This window comes from Astatotilapia calliptera, chromosome 9 (assembly GCF_900246225.1).
Source record: "Astatotilapia calliptera chromosome 9, fAstCal1.2, whole genome shotgun sequence".
Lineage (NCBI taxonomy): Eukaryota > Metazoa > Chordata > Actinopteri > Cichliformes > Cichlidae > Astatotilapia > Astatotilapia calliptera.
The window spans coordinates 29,217,960-29,234,088 of NC_039310.1; the positions used below are offsets into that span (position 1 = coordinate 29,217,960).

Sequence of the window (16,129 nt, forward strand, 5' to 3'; positions counted from 1 at the left end):
TCCAGAGCCTGAGCATTGTGTTGAAGCAGTATCTCTGATTCTGTTCTGATGTCCCGATTGTAATCAAACTGCAACGAAAAGCATTAAACCGTCTGTCAGCTGAGTTGTTGTGGCATGAATGTTCATCATGAATTGTTGAAAAATTGTAGCAACAAAGTCTTTTAAGTATTTTTGTAATGGCTGAACGCAGTTTTTGCACAATTGGAAACGAGTGGGAGATGTAACAAAGGTGAATCTTTATTTAGGCTGTTGTCTGACTGCAGAATTACAAAGTCCAAGTGCAGAATGATAAAGTTCATGAGATTAAAAAGCAAATTAATTCCACTGTCCTTCATAAACAGAAGACACCACCATTTAAACACAGAAAGCCAACAAAACAGGTGAAGATGATCAATGACAATGAGAGAGGAGAGGGACGTAAAACTAAACATGAAATGTTTCTGACAGTTGACCGCCAAAATAAAATGGGACATATCCGGTGTGAATATCGAACTCAACAGGGAAACAGACACAGGGATAAACCCCACGGAATAAAGACTCCAAACATGCTCAAGAACAAAAGAAGAGTATTAAACGATACCGTAAACACCTAACAAAGAGTTCAACATTGTAAAACTCAAGGTCAGTCCCAGAGGACCCGTCCCAGCTGGTCACATTGTACAAATGTTTGGACAAATTTACTTGTAATCAGAAGGTTTTTCAGACCTGATTGCGTTTTTCTTCCCTAGTGCTCTTTTGAAATCTCTCTGATGATTTTTAATTTGAGATCAGATAACTCAGGCTTTCTGCTCCCTACTCCTCAGGCTGACTCTCTTCTAGGCTCTCCTGACTGTTCCCTTTACATGCTGATGATGTGTCTTGTAAATCTGGATCCCATTCCAGCAGGACGCTCCTCTTCTTCAGACAGTACCTCAGCTGCTCTCTCTCCTGACAGTCAGCTGTCCACCTCTGCATGGCCAGTCGAGCCAGCGCCGGCATTTGAGGCAGAGCTCGGAGCAGAGCGGGCAGCCAGGCTGAGCACGGAGCAGAGGTTGAAGGTCGCAAACTGACATCCACATCTTCCAGAGAGCCCAGACCTCCTGCTGCAAACAGACTGCACCAACCGTTGTCTCCCACCAAGCTGTTGTAGGACAGATCCAGTGCACGGAGTGAGGAGAGACAGCCCCGTCTGCACACGGCAGCTGCACAGAGGAAGAGGACCCATTGATAACTGATCACTTTATGCCTGTTCACTTGACTGTTTTGTTCACAATGTTTCTGATGGAGACAAAAATAACACCGAATAGTTTCATTGTTGTGTTTTATACGACAGCTACAGATGCTGGCAGAATGAAATAAATGAAAGAAATATCAATTTCCTTCAGGCTTTACTTGTCTTAATATACATTTATGTAGCCTAATGATCCACTACAGACCAAAAAAGAAAAAGTATAATGTCATTGTGTGTTAGTTACCCAGATGTTGCATGTCATCAGTGGTGAGCTCGCAGCTGCAAAGACGGAGCTCGCTGACGACTGATGGCTGCAGAGCATCCAGCAGGAGCGCCAAGTGACCGCCAACCACTTTACACCAGGAAATATCCACCGTGCGCAGATAGGACACCCCCAGGGCTGATGCATAAACACAAAGTTTTCACCATTTCAGGCTAGAGGGTGGAAGAGGTATTCGGGGAGAATGACTTGAAGGAAAACTTCTACAACTAAACAAGTGTGTGTGTGTGTGTGTGTGTGTGTGTGTTACCCAGAGCAGTGAAGGACTCGTTGCTCAGGTAGCAGCTGTTGAATGGCAGCCGCCTCATTTGTGTCACAGGGAGGGCGGAGACCAGCGAGTGGACCACACCTCCCACTTCCTTATTGGATGACACATCAAGCTCCGTCAGTGCAGTGAGAGAGGGCAGCACCTGGACTGAAAAACAACGAGTCACATGACTGCTGCAGCGTGCATGCGATTAGTGTCCAGCGTGTGAGATTCGTAGCAACTCACTCAGAGCCTCTAGATCATCTCGCGTGAGGCAACACAGGTGGAGGTCGAGTCTCTCCAGGTGTGTGACGTGAGCCAGGTGAAAGGTGAGGCGGCTCAGTCCACCAGCTAGAAGTTTGTTACAGGACAGGTCCAGCTCTCCCACAGAGGGGAGGCAACGGAGTGAACCACCTGCAGGACAACCAGAGGTGTGTTTTTTTTAATTTACCCCTCCGAGACTCTTATAGGACATAAAACAAAAGTAGCAATAAAAAGGAAAAATTCAGAGATCTTTGTACCGAGAGCATCAAGGCTGTCAGGCGTTAGACCGCAGGCCTGCAGTCGAAGCGTGGTGAGGGAGGTGGCGTGAGAGAGAGAGCTGACCAATTCCCTGAAGCCACCAGTGTCCACTTCCTGTGTGAGCTGAGCATTACAAGAGACGTCCAGCACACAGAGTCTGGGCAGAGCAGCCACCATTCCTCCTGAGAGATTTATGAACAGGAAAACCTCATCCATACAAATGTATCAACGAAGAGACAGCAAAAAAACAGACAAGAACATAATAAAACACCAACTGACAGCCCTGTTAAAATGGATCCAAACTGCTGCTCCTTATGTTCTCTTCTATAATATAACTATACTATACATCTAACTAATAATGAGGTCGGTGCAGGCAAACTAATCTTCAGCCCGCTTTAGACACTCAGATTCAGTCTTTTTACCCTTGAGTCTTTATCATCTCACAGAGAGAGGATATTCCTTATATGGTCATCGTTACCTCATAAAGTAAACAGAGTTCAGATAAATTAGCTAAAGCTATCCTCTCAAGACAGAATTTTTTTCTGTGAGTTAGTTTGAAATTTCTCTGTGAGCCAGTAAATCAAGATGAATGATCAAAGCTGTAAAACTGAGGGCTTATGCGCAGTGGATGAACTGTAGGGGTGAAGCACAGCCCAATATAAGATAAAGTAGGATTATTTTGAATATAAATCATGAAAAGCTACTCTATTCTATTCTACTTGAGGAATAAAACTATGGAGCTCAAGATGTGCTCCATAGATTTGAAGTTACTACCCAGCACTGTAGCATCGGCCGCAGTGAGCTGACAGGCCACCAGGTGGAGCTCCCTCAGTGATGGGTGAAGGTTCCCCAGCAGGCCTTGCAGACCACCGCCCCCAACGCCGCTGTTCCAGGACAAATCAAGAACTTCCAGAGCAGGGATGTAGCTGAGAGCTTCACCTGCACAAAACACGGAAAAATCCAACGACATGTGATCAGACAAAAGTTTTTCTGTCAAGACAAGAGTGTGAACCATTCAGCAAAGCCTCATGGGAGCTGTAGTGAGGAAGGAAATCAAGCAAAAATAACTTGATTGCATAAAGAGATTGTTCTGTTATAGCTATAAATAAGAATAAATAAAGCAGAGTGTCTGCACTGAAGATCCCACCAAGAGCAACGACGTCTTCGCCATTTAGCCTGCAGCTGCAGAGCCTCAGCGTCCTGACCTCGCCCACGTGTTGCAGATGAGACGTCAGAGCCGTCAGGGATCCACCGATCAACTCGTTCCAGGAGATGTCCATCTCTTCCACCTGGGGGAGGAACTGCAGCAACGTTGCTGAGAAGAAACGGCAAGAAAAACATCTGTCTGCCTTTCTGCCAGCTGACGCCTTACAATGAAGTCACATTACTTTATTCAGACTTAATTTCAGATGCTCCGCCTCTTGAAATGAAGCTGCATCATTGTGTTTGTGCCTTTGGGCGTATTTTTAATGCAGTTATCTGACAGATACCATGTCTGTCTTGTGTGACAGGTATGTGCGTTTTTGTACCAAGCTCCAGGAGGTCTGTAGCCGTCAGATCACAGTGAGCCAAACTGAGGCTCCTGCTGTCGGCTTTCTTCCCGAGTCTCTTCAAGAAAACACACACTCGACCCCAGCCGACGTCCCGCTCACTCTCTGCTGACGCTGCAAAGCCTGAAACACACGATACACACCCACAGGGCTTAGCATGTCACTGTAAACTGATTTTCCACAGTAAACTGTATTTTCTTGAGCTCTGTATTTTGTTTCTGAACCTCTGATTTTATCCACCTTTTTAAAAAAAAATAAAGCAACCTCTTTACGCTTTCCTCTCTAAAAACTAGGACATGTTTGAAATACTAGGATTTTTCTTTCTTTCTCTCTTTTAAATGATCTTTTAAGTCACTTTCTCTTAAAAAGACTGCAGTACTGTGAATACAGAATGGTTGCTTCTCCTAAACAGACTGGTTCTTATACAGCTTTTCTAGTTGAGCAATTAAAGTGCGTCATTTTTTTCTTCACGTAAAGGCTTTCTATCTGACATTTACACTCCAATGGATGCAATCGGAGAGCAGCTTGGGGTTAGCATCTATCCCGAGGATATTTGGCATGCAGACCGGAGCAGTCAGGGCTCAAACCACCAACCTTCTGATTAGTAGATGTCCTGCTCTACCTTTTGACCTACAGCTGCCCCAGACTCCTGGGGCCCTCAGTGTAACCTTGAACTAAACACCCATTTAAAAAAAATCTAAGTTAAAATCTCGTGCTGCTTTGAACAGTACAAACCTGAGTTCGGTCCTCTGTCCTCTTTCATCTCCGATTCTCCGTCCTCGGGGATCCCCGGCCGGTCCGAAGTCCACGACAGGAAGCGTCCTAACGGCTTCCTGTCTGAGGCCGTGCGCTTCCTGCGGATCTGACTCATGATCACATCAAGTGGGGAACCTTTCCACCTGCTGCCACTGCCGTCCCGCCCCCGCTGACCATCTAATCAATGATAGGAGGAGAGAAAAGTTTAGTCTCGTCAAAAGTCACAGTTTGACATCTGAGATTATTTAAGGGATGAGCGATGGATGGGGTTAGCTATAAATCCTGTGGTGTATGGACTGGTTCAAGCTACATACCTGTCCCTATAAAAACACTGAACTGCCTCTTCAGATACCAAATTAAATTACCAATTAAAAACAAAGAGAAATCATCATCATTACAGTGGTTTTGATTCATATGTGCATATTTACAGGTTTATTAAATTATAATCAATGTGAAAATATCTATTTATGACTTGCAGGGACAGAAGGTAGAGACTTATTCTGTTCTTCCTTATTTTCTGTCACATGTATCCTGTTCCTGTGCTAAACCTGCTGATAAAGAGGTCGGTGTGTGTAAAGTAACACCTGAGGGCCAAAAGTTCACACTGATCCAAAAACACTCAGTTTTGCACAGTTTTTTCAACTCTCTCTCTGTATGATGTAATAGAGAGGAGATATGCAGATACAGAAGCTTCACCCATTTCCAGCTTACGAGCAGGAGCCAATCAGAAGTAAGCTGACTTGAAGGGGGAGGGGTTTAATTGGTTTTGTTATAGATAGGCAATGAACTGATGCGGTTCACCAAAGCCCAGTAAAGGCTAAAGAAGGGTTATTTTGAGCTGCCAGTCATGCCAACTACTCTAGTATAGTGGAATAAAAAATTGTGCTTGAAGCAGAATTGGTCCAACTTAAAGAAGAAGTAAGAACAAGTAAAAACAGGGATACTGAAATATGCAGCGTGGTGCAGGTGTGCGCAAGTGTTTGAATGCACTACCCGCGTATATGAGCCTCTTCACTAAGGTTTCAGTTGCTGTCTTATTTGCTCCTTTAGGAGTCCCCACAGAGGATCTGGATATCCGCTGGTTTTACTTTAGATATGTAAGTTTAATTTGATGCTGAATTTTTTTGTAGTAGAGCTGAAGGATTATAACTTTGACTTAGTACAGAATCTACCACTGCTACTTGGTTCTATACTAAAACAGTTAATCGATACAAAAACTGCAGACACTTTTCATGCAGTGCGTGTGTAGTGGAGCACAGAGCTCACTATTTAAAAGAACACATGAATGAATATCTTTATTTTCATTGTCGCTTGAACAGCTAATTTAAAACAAACATGCTGCCTCCAACTCGTAATCCTGGGAAAGCACCTGGTTAACATAGTGTTGAAACAAGGTGTTACTATACTGCTTAGAAAAAGGCCGCAAATGGCCTGAAATGGTCAGAGTACTGAGATTAAACATTAACCTGTTGGTAATTAGCTATACCTTCCTGTATTACAGGTCCTGTTAAACTAGTCAATGCTTAAAACTTTAGCATATAAAAATAACCCTGCAGTGAAATTAGAGCCATGAAAACCTTTATTTTCAAGCTAGTTTAGGTTTTTGAATCAGCAGCAATAAAAGATGGATTCAGAGGAAGAATTATAAGCTTTCAGGATAAAAATCAGGGTTTGTAGTTTAATTGTTGATGTACTGAACAGCAGAAGTCCTCTTACCTGCAGACTCCATAATCTGAAGACAAAACACAAACAAACTATTGAAGATATATATCGGGTGTGTTTTTATGAGTCAGTCGCGACTCGCTGACGGTCAGTTTGGAGAAAAACATAACAAGAAAAAACAAACAAACAAACGACTCTCCCTAAACTCTGCACCGAGTCTGAATCACCCCCGCAGGATCCATAAAGTCCAAGAATTCGGCGTTTTCCTCAATCACTCCTTCTACTCCTCTCTGAGCGGAGACGGAGAGACTGCCACCTGCGTGACGTCACGTCCCGTGCTCGTCAGGTGGATCAACCCGGAAGCGCGACACCACCTTCAGTAAATTGTTGCCATAGAAGCCATTAAAATGCAAATATTTATACACGGTTATAAGACCATGGAGGTCAGTTTGAGAATATTTTGAAAATAAAACATACAATACAAAAATATAAACATTTAAAATTTTAAAAGGGAGTTTGTTCAAGTTCAAAAACTACTTCAAAAGCTACTGAAAATAAATCCATACTGGGTCATAGAGGTGTATGTTAATATATTCGTATATGCTGATATCCATCTTTTGCTATGTGGTCACATTAAAAAAAAAAGTTGTCGTTTAGAAGAATTATTAAAGCCGAATTAACCATAAACAGATTTTTTTTTGATCTGCAACACGACGTGTGCAGAAAAGTATCACTGAACTACTGCTAACCTTAAACAAAAAAAAATCTTTAAAACGTAAAGATTCTTAGGCGAGGTCTGAGCGTCCCATGATGCATTGCCTCAATACGGCATTGCACATCGCCTCCTAATTATTTAAAAGTAATTCATCATTGTATGGAATATACTACTGTTAGGTTTTAAAGGGTAATTTAAGCAATTCTAACGATCTGTAGCATCTGCACTGAGGCGGGAGGTCGAACCGTTCAGAACTCGCTTGACAATGATTAAGATTTTAGGATTTCTATACAGTTGAACAAATCCCCGCAATTCATCAGTGCGATTAATGGTTCAAAGCATTAAGAAACTGTTCATATTTAATTCTGCATAGTTTGTATGGCTTTTAAACTTACTCCCACACGTTTTTCAACGCTTTTTGACCTCGGGGGTATTTTCAACCCCTGACGGCAATTTCAAAGGGCAAAATGACGTTTTATTTTTAAATTTAATTCGGACCTCTAACAGCCATTCACACAATGAATGGACCAGTGTCTACTTTTAATAGTTTGTTGTTGTTTTTTTAAATTTGTAAGCTCTCTGGGACGACACAAAGTTTTTAATTTTATTATCACATAAAACAAAGAAAAGGGGGACAATCAAAAATCTTTAAAAAGAAAAAAAAAGCATTTTTTTAAATTACAATTTGGACAAAATTAAAACTTATCCACTAAGTAATTTCATCTCTGAGTTTCCCTGTAACAGCAAGAATGATGCTCAAAGACGATCTGGTTCCTTCCAAATTGATTTTATTCCACCTGTAATCTGAGGTTAGTACAGATCATCTCCAAACTGGTTTCTGGAGTTTTGTTACGACAGTCTGAAGCGCCTCCTCCCTTCCTGGGTCCTCCTTCATCTCCAGCAGGAAGCAGAAGTTCAGAGCACGACTTTTGCATGTCGCTGCAGAGGAAGAGGAGCAGAGCGAGGAAGCGTCTTCAAACCGCCGATATGTCCGTGTTCACTTCCCCTCCCTCCTCCGTGTGGGGAACAAATAAAAAATAAAAAAACAAAAAAAGAAGAGAAGAGTGTGATGGCCATGCGTTTGCTAGTCTCAGTCGTCGTCCACTGTGGGTGTGATGGTCACGCCTCTCCTGATTTGTCCCCAACCAATCAGACTGCAAGGAAGACAGAGAGAGAGAGTTACACATCAGGAGGCGTGTTCTGACACTGCAGCCAGAAACATCTGTGCAAACACCACACACATCTCCGCCCTCACTCTTACCGCCAGTGTTTCTCCACACGTCTGCTCAGAGCGATCTTCTCTCCGACCTCTGTGCACACCGGGTTAGTCAGCACGATTTTGGCCAGATCAGCTTTGACCGCACTGACACGGCCGCCTGTCGACAGCGAGCCGATGTTTACCATCAGCACCTCGTTCTTGGACAGTTTCTGAACCTGCAGGTCAGGAAGACAGTCAGGCTGTTAATACCAAAGTCTGAGAAGCTCACACATCTTTCCTCCCTTTCCCACAAGGCATTGCTCACCTTAGCAGCCTTCTTGTCTCCCTCTGTGCGGACTCCAAGCAGCCTCCTGAGCAGGAAATAGGAGATCTCGAGCTCAGTGAAGATCTCCGGGAGCGCTCCGACGGCGCCTAGCACCTGACCAACCATACGATCTGCTCGGCACAGCGTCGGGTCGATCTTAGTACCCACACCTGCACAAAACACATAGTTTACTCATGACTTCTCCACCATTTGGCTTGGTGCTGTAGTGACCAACTCACAAACATGATGAAGGGGATGGTGGTAAGTTTTGGGAGGACCAGGTCAAAGCTTAACACCGTTTCCATGCGGGGAGAGTAAGTGAAGGCGGTGAGGAGCTACAAATACCTGGGTGTTCACCTGGACTGGTGATGCAGCACCAAGGCTGTTTACAGTAAAGAACAGATGTAACTCTACTTCCTGAGGAAACATTTCTTTTTAAAAAATACAGCAGTTTTTGTTGCGGCCATCTTTTGGCGCAGCATCACAGCCGGTGACACCAGGAAGCCAAACAGGACAGTTTGGCTCTGAAATCTCCGTTACAACCCAAAACAGCTCGAGAGGGTTTATCAGCAGGAGGCTCCTTTGACCCTCTGGTAGTAAGAACAGATGCAGGACCGCTGTTTCTTAAATTCAGTTTTTTATATTTGTTATCTTGTATCTTGTAGTATTGCAGCTTGCATGTGTGTGTACTCTGGCTTTTATTTATAAAAGCTGTTGTGTGTTTTTAATAATCTGTATTTGCAGTACTGCAGTCTTTTTAAGAGGTTTAATAAAATAAACAGACCTAACTAACCAACACCAAAGATAGGAAATCAACCCATCTACCCACCAACCAAGACAACCCAAACCCAACTAATACTACCTCTAATAACCAACCGACTAAAACTCAACCCAACTCTAACCCTCCAAACCCAAAAGAAAACCAAGCAATTTACAACCAACCAAAACAACCTAGTAGGGCCGGGCCATATCATACCGTTCACGGTGATACCGGTGTAATGTTCATAAGAAAATGAAATATGGCGATAGAATGTGGGTAAAACGCGCGTGCGCAGTGCCTTTGTTTACATACGCACATGGCGGCGACGCAGAATGAGAAGAGCGAAAGTGGATCGTTGAATGAAACAGATGAACCAGAACTGGTTTGTAAAAATGCTGCAACTTCAGTGGTGTGGAACTGGTTTAGCTTTCGTCCGTCAGATACACAACAAAGCACTATTTATGGTAGCGCATGCTAGCGGGCCGCCGTTATTACCGTGTTGTTTGGAATATACGGCACACTTAAAATCAATCCTTTGATTTTTCTGAAAGTTGACAGAGCCCCGTATAATCCCGTGTGCCTTATGTATGAACTCTGGTTGTGTTACTGACCTCGAAACGATTTTATGTGCACGGCGCTCAAAAATCTGTCACATGTTTCAGTACGACTTTGCTGAGCTACGAAGCCGCACCGCTTGATGGGTTGTTACGGCTGTCGTAGGCGGAGCCTCGCGGAGTGATACGTACTGTGCTTCACCATAATATTACCGTATTGTGTGTATAAGCTCTTTTTAAGTTTTGTGGATATTATACATGGTTATGCTGAGGATATGTCGGCCAATTTCCACTGGAAACGCCTTTTGGTTAAACTGCCAGCAAAGAATTTGCACTGTTACATTTTTATATAACTTTAATGCAGATAAAACAGCTGCTTGTTTAAGTGAAAATACATTGATGGTTTTTTTCCCACTAATAAAGTTGTGGAGTTGTAAAGTATTTTGTCTCGTGTCAATTATATCGTCAGTTATATCGTTATCGCAAAATTTCAAATGTATATCGTGATGAATATTTATGGTCATATCGCCCTGCTCTACAACCTAACCTTTACCAAACCAATAAAAACAACCATCCAATCAACAAGCCTACCTCCTAACCAACCAATTAAAACAAACCAACCACCACAAACTCTACCAGTACCATCTAAAAACCAACCAATTAAAATACAACAAAAAGAAAAAACCTCAACCTACATATCTGCCTACCAAAAAACCCCCAATGAAAACAAAGCCAACCTACCACCTATAGCCTACACCAGCATTCCTGTCAAGTAAAAAGAAGCCAGAGATTAAACTCGACTCTTTCGCTGTTTTCTCACATATGTAATCTTTTGATTGTCTGAAACATGCATCTCTCACTATGATCACCAGCTTCTCTCTTTACAGCATAAAACTGCATTTACAGTGCAGTCAGGTAACACGAGAGCACAGAGTGCCTCTTACCGATGAGGCCTCCGGGAGCAGCGTACTGCAGATCGTTGTGCTCGGCGAACAGAGAGACGATCTTTGAGAAGATGGGTTTGCACATCAGCTTTCCCTCCTGGTCTTTGGACACAATACCTGGCCGCACCTCGATCTCCTGACCCACCTGGACACGCAGAGAAAGGCAGAGCAGAGTAAGGCGTTTGTGACTTCACACTGCTTCAAATCACCAATAATGTACTGATAAATACACTCTTACCTTGAGTACACCCTTAAGGATACTTCCTCCGGCCACACCTCCTTTCAGGTCGTCGACCTCACAGCCGGGTTTGTTCACATCAAAGGATCGAATGACTGAAACACAAAACACAGAACATTAAAACAAAAACTCGAAACACTTACATAAAAGAATCAATGTTTGTGTTTTTACTCATCTTACCAATGAGTCTGGGCTCGGATGTGAAATCTCTGACGGGCACGGGGATCATTTTGACGATGTACTCACAAACCACCTCGATGTTGTACTTCAGCTGGGCTGAGATGGGAATGATGGGAGCGCCCTCGGCCACTGTGCCTGCAGGAGGAACATTAAAAGCATTTTCACTTCAGAGTTCATCTAATTGTGTTTTTGCTGCAGAGCGCTGCGTGGCATGGGAGTTTCAAAAGGGGCAACGAGCAGCAACGGAAAGAAAACCCTCAAACACATACAAAAAATAAATAAATCCTTCATTTGCTCTTTCAAACCTTAAATGGAAGTGAAACTTAACTTAAAAAATATATATCTTTGACATATATGTACAACAGAACTAACGCAGGGTTTGGACAGTGTAAATTCTGTAAACCCTGCTTAAATAAAGTGTTTAAAGCTCCAGTGGGTCGTATTCTGAGTGCAAGGTTGTATCATTTTAACTTTTTAATTATTCTATCATAAAAACCACACATGCATGCATGTTATATTAAAGGTTGCAGTGTTTCCTGGTGCTTTAAGTGACATTTCCTTTCCAGAAGTTAAAGTCTGGGAAACAACGGTGGTAAAATACGAAGGCTAAGTTGAGTAAAACTGCTAAACCGTCACACCTGAAATTCTAGAAATGGGCTACAAAATCTTTAAAGGGCTGACTCACCCTGCACGAAGGCCAGGATCTGCTCATACTGCTCTTTAGCCTGGCTCTCCTTCACCAGGTCAATCTTGTTCTGCAGGATGAGGATGTGCTTCAGCTTCATGATTTCAATGGCGGCCAGATGCTCTGATGTCTGGGGCTGGGGACACGACTCATTCCCAGCTGGCAGTTGAAGAGGACACAAAAACACAACGAGACAATTTTAATGTTTGGAGTCAGAGATGAGCACGATGCTGACTTTCTAATGTCATTAATCCTGGTAAAAGCATGGTCTGTTATATCCACCTCCTCTTTATCTGAACAGGGATAAGTTACCTGATTAGCGCCACTACAAAGCCAATTAAGGGGAAATGTGACAGTGCAATAAAGACGAAACACTCTTTCATAACACCTCAGCTTAATCAAAGTTTTCAGAGACCCACCAATCAGCAGGAGAGCTGCGTCCATAACGGCTGCTCCGTTCAACATAGTTGCCATCAAAATGTCGTGACCGGGACAGTCCACGAACGACACATGTCTGTGAGGAAGAAGACAGCCAACAGTCACCTTCATTTTCCCTCATTTACTTTATTTCTATTGTGCTCAAACATTCAATTTCTTCTCCAGAACAGAAAAGATCCCGAAAACATTTAGTTCACCATCAAAAAGTTGTTTTTTTGTTTGAGGATTCAGAGGTTCAGCCTCTGCATTAATGATAAAATGCTTTGCCTGTTCAGGTCTTACCTGACCAGTTTGAAGTTGCCCTTGGTGCCAGTGATGTCTGTGGGAAACTCGTCTGGAGTGCTGCTGCCACATGACCTGTAGCACTCTGGCCGGGGACAGCTGGGATCATCCAGCTTGTAGACCTACGACGTGTGGAAGAGAAGCAAAAACGTGAACTCCTCATCAGCATCTGTAAACCAGCGTTCATTCAGGAGGGGGCAGAGCTACGTTTGAGATATTCAGCACACACAGCAGCTGCAGTCGGCAGTTTTTATTGTGTTTAGCGCTCAGTTTCACTTGACTACAAATACGATCTTTGTTTTGACTTCTTCTCTGTGACTCAAGCTCAAAGCTAAAAGGAACAACAACAGCACAACCAACAGTTCTTCCATATGTTCTACGCCGCCCCCTGGTGTCAACATGTAGAGAAACCCTTGGAAACCAAAATCAGCAAAATTATAAAGCAGAAAATTTCATCAGGGTGTCATTTGTTTACGCATATTTAGCATTTATACTATTTACACCTAGATGTTTTCCAGATAAGCAAACTAACACTCCATGATTGAGCTGATCATTGATCAGGTTTAAGCATTACTCACACAGACCTAGATATCAGCTGGCAACCGCCCACCAACCAGTGGTCAATAAGGAAAATAAAGTTATTCCTCACTATAAACCACCAAATTTGAGCACTTACTGGAGGACTGCAGACCAGAATGTAGTCCTATGTGATGGGGGCTTTTCTCACCCACCAAAGGCTCGTTTTAAGGCATGAAAACCGTGACATGTAGAAGGAGGTCTGCAGATTTCAATCCTACCAGTCCGCAGAGTTTAATCAGCAATATTTGGACCCCATCATACCCGTTGTTTCAGCAGGTCATGCACCTCTCGCTGTGGGTATCCTGGGATATTAAGTTATACTCCAATTCCAACTTAAACCCTTAAACTCTGAACCAACAAAAAGGCCTCTGAATGAGCCAGAAGTTCGATTTCATACAGAATCTCATCATTTTAACTGAGTAAAACAAAGCAGTTCTTTCAAAGATGGTGTTAGACTTTGAGTAAATGGCTTTAATCACTCCCAACCTGGAGAAACTGGAACCCACAATCAGCATTCTTACAGGCTTTCTCTTATCACAGACATTTTATGCAAATGCACCGTTCCCTGTGGAAACAATTTGGATTGACAATAAAGTTAAATGTGTTTGTATTTGTCGCCTGTAGACGGGGAAGTTCACGTTTGAAAGAGTAAATCCTGAACATACAAACTTCCACTGCTCTTTAATCTCAAACACTCAGGTCCAAAAATAACACAAACATCTGAGAAAATACACTCCCTCACCTTAGCATTGGCATATCCAAGCTTGATGGTGATGTTCCTCTCCAGCTCATTCTTGAACCTGACGGTGTGCACGCCAGAAATAGCTTTCACTACTGTGGACTTTCCGTGGGCCACATGACCGATGGTGCCTAAGAGAGAAGAAGGCGGAGGTCAAAACGTCTATCAAACTCTACAGAGACATCGAATCCGATCAGCTGTCTCCCATACCGATATTGATGGTGGCCTGTCTGCTGATGATCTCCGGAGAGAGAGGTGTCAAGGTCGACACGTCCTGACAAAGAGAACAATTCAGATTAATGACTCGTCATGCCAGGACCCACTGCATCAGAGCGAGCGGCGTGCTTAATCCCAAAGAATAACGAGCAGCTCACAGGCGGAAACAAAACCACCCGGGATGGTTCTCATAAAGCAACACAGAACAGCAACAATCCCTCAAGTACTCTACTTTACCAACATTATAACAGAAATCACTGGAAATTTTATTGTAGGAGTGTCTAAAGAAGCAAAGTTTCAGGTGATGACTGTGTCTGGTAACAAAAGAGTTTGATGGCGACTACAATGTGTGAAGAGCATAAAACAGGACTATTTTAATGGACCAGGCCCTGATCACAGTTAAACAATAAGGTTTTGTTTCCCTTGTAGGACACATGCAGCACTACACGCAGTGTTTTGTTCTCATCTCGGTAAGTCACAACTAACGAGAACTTATGTTGAACAAAGACTAATGTTATTTAGTATAAACACACGAAAACACGCTGAAAGTCGTATCTTTGACCCACATCTTTTGGTACCAATTTCCATTTATATAAGAGGTGAGAATATGAGCTATAACAATGTAAATCCAATGAGTTAGAATGAAAGCTTTACAAGCTTCAGCTTTTTACAGCTTGGACTAACAAGAAGGATGTAAGCTTATAAAGGTGTTTTTATGCCGAACTAAACATTAAGAACCATTTTCTAGATTCTAGCAAAGATGGAGCTAACTCCGTGGAGCTAACTAAAATTAAACCGGGATAAACAGGCTTCAATAACGCTGATAACTATGAATATCAAGTAAGTCTTTCAACGTGTGAATCGTGTTAAATGTGGCTGAAATAACGCTGTATTTCGGGCTGGAAGTGCAACGGGTCTGAGCTTTCCGCCCAGCCTGGGCCCTTGCGTCATGTGCCGGGTGGCGCAGCACCGGTATCCGTTACTATTCTCCCGGCCTTCTGTGACCGTTTTACCGAAACAACGGGCCACCGACAGCCGCCAACGTAAAACCACACTGCTGTAAGCACGATATACATACACTTACCAGAGTACTGAGGTCCTGTTTGGCCAAGTGAGGCTGACCGAGCGTTGTGCCTGACTCGTCGCCCGCCATCTTGAAAGAAAAGGGAATGAATAAGGAGGCCCGGCCGAATGCCTGATCTATCGATTAAACCTGCACTCCTCTTCGCCTAAAATGTTTTCAGACAAAATAAATTTTACTGCCTGGAAGCCTGGAAGAATTTATTACAGCTTTAGAAGAAGGGGTTTTTTTTAGCGGTAACTTCCAGGTATAATTTTAAACTTAAGCGATCCGCCCAAGTAAAAGTGTAGTTGGGTCCTTTCTCGAGGGCTGATGCAACAACCGGAGCGGCTCTCAGTTTCTGCTGTAAATTTAAACCAGTTTAATAACCGCACACTGCTGCTGTTCGTATCTCATTAACAGCTGCTCATCAAGGAAACAGACATGCGTCCCAAATTTATAGTCCTCTTTTAAGAAAGAAGTGTACGTTCATCCATGTGACGGGTCCGTCGCGATTTAGTTACGTCATCTGACTAACTTTCTGTAGTTCTGGCTGTTTGGTCTATCTGAGTAGGATTACTATTATTTTATAGTAGTTCGGTTAAGTTAAAAAAAACGCCATAAAGCCTGATATGGGGAGACGTTAGTTAGGCTATAGCAATTATGTACCCAGATTTCAGGAGTGGAGAATAGATTTGTAGTCCGTCACATCTGTGCAGTGGCAGCCATCCCGTTCAGCCTTGTTTAGAGTGAAATATGTAAAATAACATTCATATCAATATGTTCTGTTTAGGATGTCCGCTGGCATTTTTAAGTGTCCTACTGGAAAACACACAAAGCCTCAGTGAAGTACATGAAAAACTACTCTGTGAAAAATAACTTTTGTTTTTCCAGCTAACTTCACTATTTGCTCCCTCATTTCTCCTGTTCATGTATAACCTCTCTGTCCTCTCTCTCCGTCCTCCTCACTCAACTAGAAAATAACAAAA

General features: G+C 43.0%; 2 protein-coding genes across 3 annotated transcripts; both read right to left on the reverse strand.

Annotated features, from left to right (window-relative positions):
• Positions 1 to 212: 212 nt before the first annotated feature.
• Positions 213 to 6,634, reverse strand: lrrc31 (leucine rich repeat containing 31). 2 transcript variants are annotated; one of them, XM_026180328.1, is made up of 10 exons: positions 6,282 to 6,633; positions 4,545 to 4,742; positions 3,789 to 3,932; positions 3,407 to 3,574; positions 3,034 to 3,198; positions 2,259 to 2,441; positions 1,984 to 2,151; positions 1,741 to 1,905; positions 1,455 to 1,610; positions 213 to 1,181 (listed from the first exon to the last, which is right to left on the reverse strand). In XM_026180328.1, exons 1-10 carry the CDS (start codon positions 6,292 to 6,294, stop codon positions 793 to 795), a joined length of 1,749 nt encoding a protein of 582 aa, XP_026036113.1. In that variant the 5' UTR covers positions 6,295 to 6,633; the 3' UTR covers positions 213 to 792. The 2 variants fall into 2 exon arrangements, with proteins under 2 accessions (XP_026036113.1, XP_026036114.1); XM_026180329.1 differs by lacking the exon at positions 1,455 to 1,610 and having other exon boundaries at positions 6,282 to 6,634.
• Positions 6,635 to 7,713: 1,079 nt separating this feature from the next.
• eif2s3 (eukaryotic translation initiation factor 2, subunit 3 gamma) lies at positions 7,714 to 15,248 on the reverse strand. The gene is made up of 12 exons (XM_026180333.1): positions 15,165 to 15,248; positions 14,075 to 14,138; positions 13,868 to 13,995; positions 12,547 to 12,668; positions 12,246 to 12,340; positions 11,827 to 11,985; positions 11,142 to 11,276; positions 10,962 to 11,056; positions 10,724 to 10,868; positions 8,466 to 8,635; positions 8,204 to 8,376; positions 7,714 to 8,096 (listed from the first exon to the last, which is right to left on the reverse strand). Exons 1-12 carry the CDS (start codon positions 15,231 to 15,233, stop codon positions 8,033 to 8,035), a joined length of 1,419 nt encoding a protein of 472 aa, XP_026036118.1. The 5' UTR covers positions 15,234 to 15,248; the 3' UTR covers positions 7,714 to 8,032.
• Between the last annotated feature and the right edge of the window lie 881 nt (positions 15,249 to 16,129).